Source organism: Anneissia japonica, unplaced genomic scaffold (genome assembly GCF_011630105.1).
Source record: "Anneissia japonica isolate Jap-2015-1 unplaced genomic scaffold, ASM1163010v1 scaffold2471_len1564793_cov202, whole genome shotgun sequence".
NCBI classification, from domain to species: Eukaryota; Metazoa; Echinodermata; class Crinoidea; order Comatulida; family Comatulidae; genus Anneissia; species Anneissia japonica.
In genome coordinates, this window is record NW_022709610.1 from 1540921 (window position 1) to 1542457 (window position 1537).

At 36.9% G+C, this 1537-nt stretch overlaps 1 protein-coding gene across 1 annotated transcript in view; it reads right to left on the reverse strand.

Moving 5' to 3' along the window:
• Positions 1-611: 611 nt before the first annotated feature.
• Positions 612-1537, reverse strand: part of LOC117106805 (thrombospondin-type laminin G domain and EAR repeat-containing protein-like) — a 22970-nt gene continuing 22044 nt past the window's right edge. The window contains exon 5 of the mRNA XM_033248267.1: positions 612-1068. Coding sequence (XP_033104158.1) covers positions 811-1068 — 258 coding nt within the window. The 3' untranslated portion in view covers positions 612-810. The remainder of the gene's footprint in view (positions 1069-1537) is intronic.

Genomic DNA, 1537 nt, shown 5'->3' on the forward strand with positions numbered 1-1537 from the left:
AGGATCCTCAATCTAGCACTTTGAGCCAAAAAGCTTTGTTGATACATAACAGCATACTATTGTTAATTCTCTTTCTTGTTTGTATACTTGTTTAGCCTATACATGGGTTTTCAATCGTTGTAATTTTAGTATTTATTATTTAATGTGTTTCTTTGGTATTATTGTACATTTATTTGATATTTTATACATGTGTAACATATGACATTATATATTGAATGTTATTTTTGAATAATCTGACTTGAAATTGCGTAAAAGAAACTAAACTGTGTACTTATATCCTTTGCCAAATTTTGTCAACATGTCTTGAATCAGAAAACCCATGACAAAAGGGCATAACTGACATTTTGAGCACAAAAATTAAAATTTATAGAAAAAATGTGTGCTACACTGGAAGGGACATTATTTGTCTATTTCAATACATTAACCATGAAATCAAATACTAAAACACATTTTAGGGCTAAATAAATTACACGTTTTGCTTAATATCTCCAAAACAGCAAATTGTCAGTTATGCCCTTTTGCCATGGGAGGCCAGGGTGTCCTCTCCTTGACTTTTGTTCATCTCTTATATATTCTATTTTATTTATATATTAATTGGTTTCAGGCCGAAGGCCAAGGATTGACAAGCAGTGAAATTAATCACTATTGAAAGTGGCATATCCCTTCACAAGAGGCTTAGAGAGTTGAGTTGTTTGGTCGTGAGAAAAATCCTGTTACCGTAACAGGAATTGTTACCGGGACCAGGGATTCAATTTTTAACACTTTAACAGGATGTTTACGTAGCGATGTATGCTAAAATGTTGTTATTTTTTACTTCCATTGAAATATTTTAAGGCTTGTACCGACTGTATCATCATTAGTTTCATGTCTGGAGTTAGCTTGAGCCAAGTACAGTTCTCCGTTCCTTTCAAAACTGCTCCAGTTCCAAACCTCTCTTCCTGGTACAGTTAGATATTTCACAAAAATACTACCCTCTAACTTGTAGATAACGTTTACAACGTTATATTGTACACCAGTGCCCCACTTATCCATAGTGTTTGATGTGATCATGAAAACTTCTCCTCCAACCTGTAAAAATATTCAAGGGCAAAAACATTATAAACATTATGATCTTTTTCAGTGGCGTAGAAGAATATTTTTCATTGGGGGGATGATTGGCGTGTTAGCCAGTGTCGTAACAGGCGCGGGGGGTGGGGGTGGGGCAGAGGGAAATTGCCCCTCCCCTGACGGTTTTTACCGGGCCGACCAAGCCGTCGTACCGGGCTGGGTAATAAGAGAAAAGAAAGAGGGGAGATGGAGGTAACCCCTTCTCCGTAACCACTGGGGGACAAGGAGAAAATATCTATCTTTGAAAAATCTTCCCCACCCCTTTATAAATGCCCTTTCATCCCCTGAAAGTGCCTAAAAATCTCAAATTTCGCGCGCATTTCTTGTTAACATGGCTCAATTTCCTCTAAAAATTGCACATTTTAGGGAGTTTTGATCAATTCCAACGAAATTAGAATTAAAAACACCGGGGGACAAGGGGAAAATATCC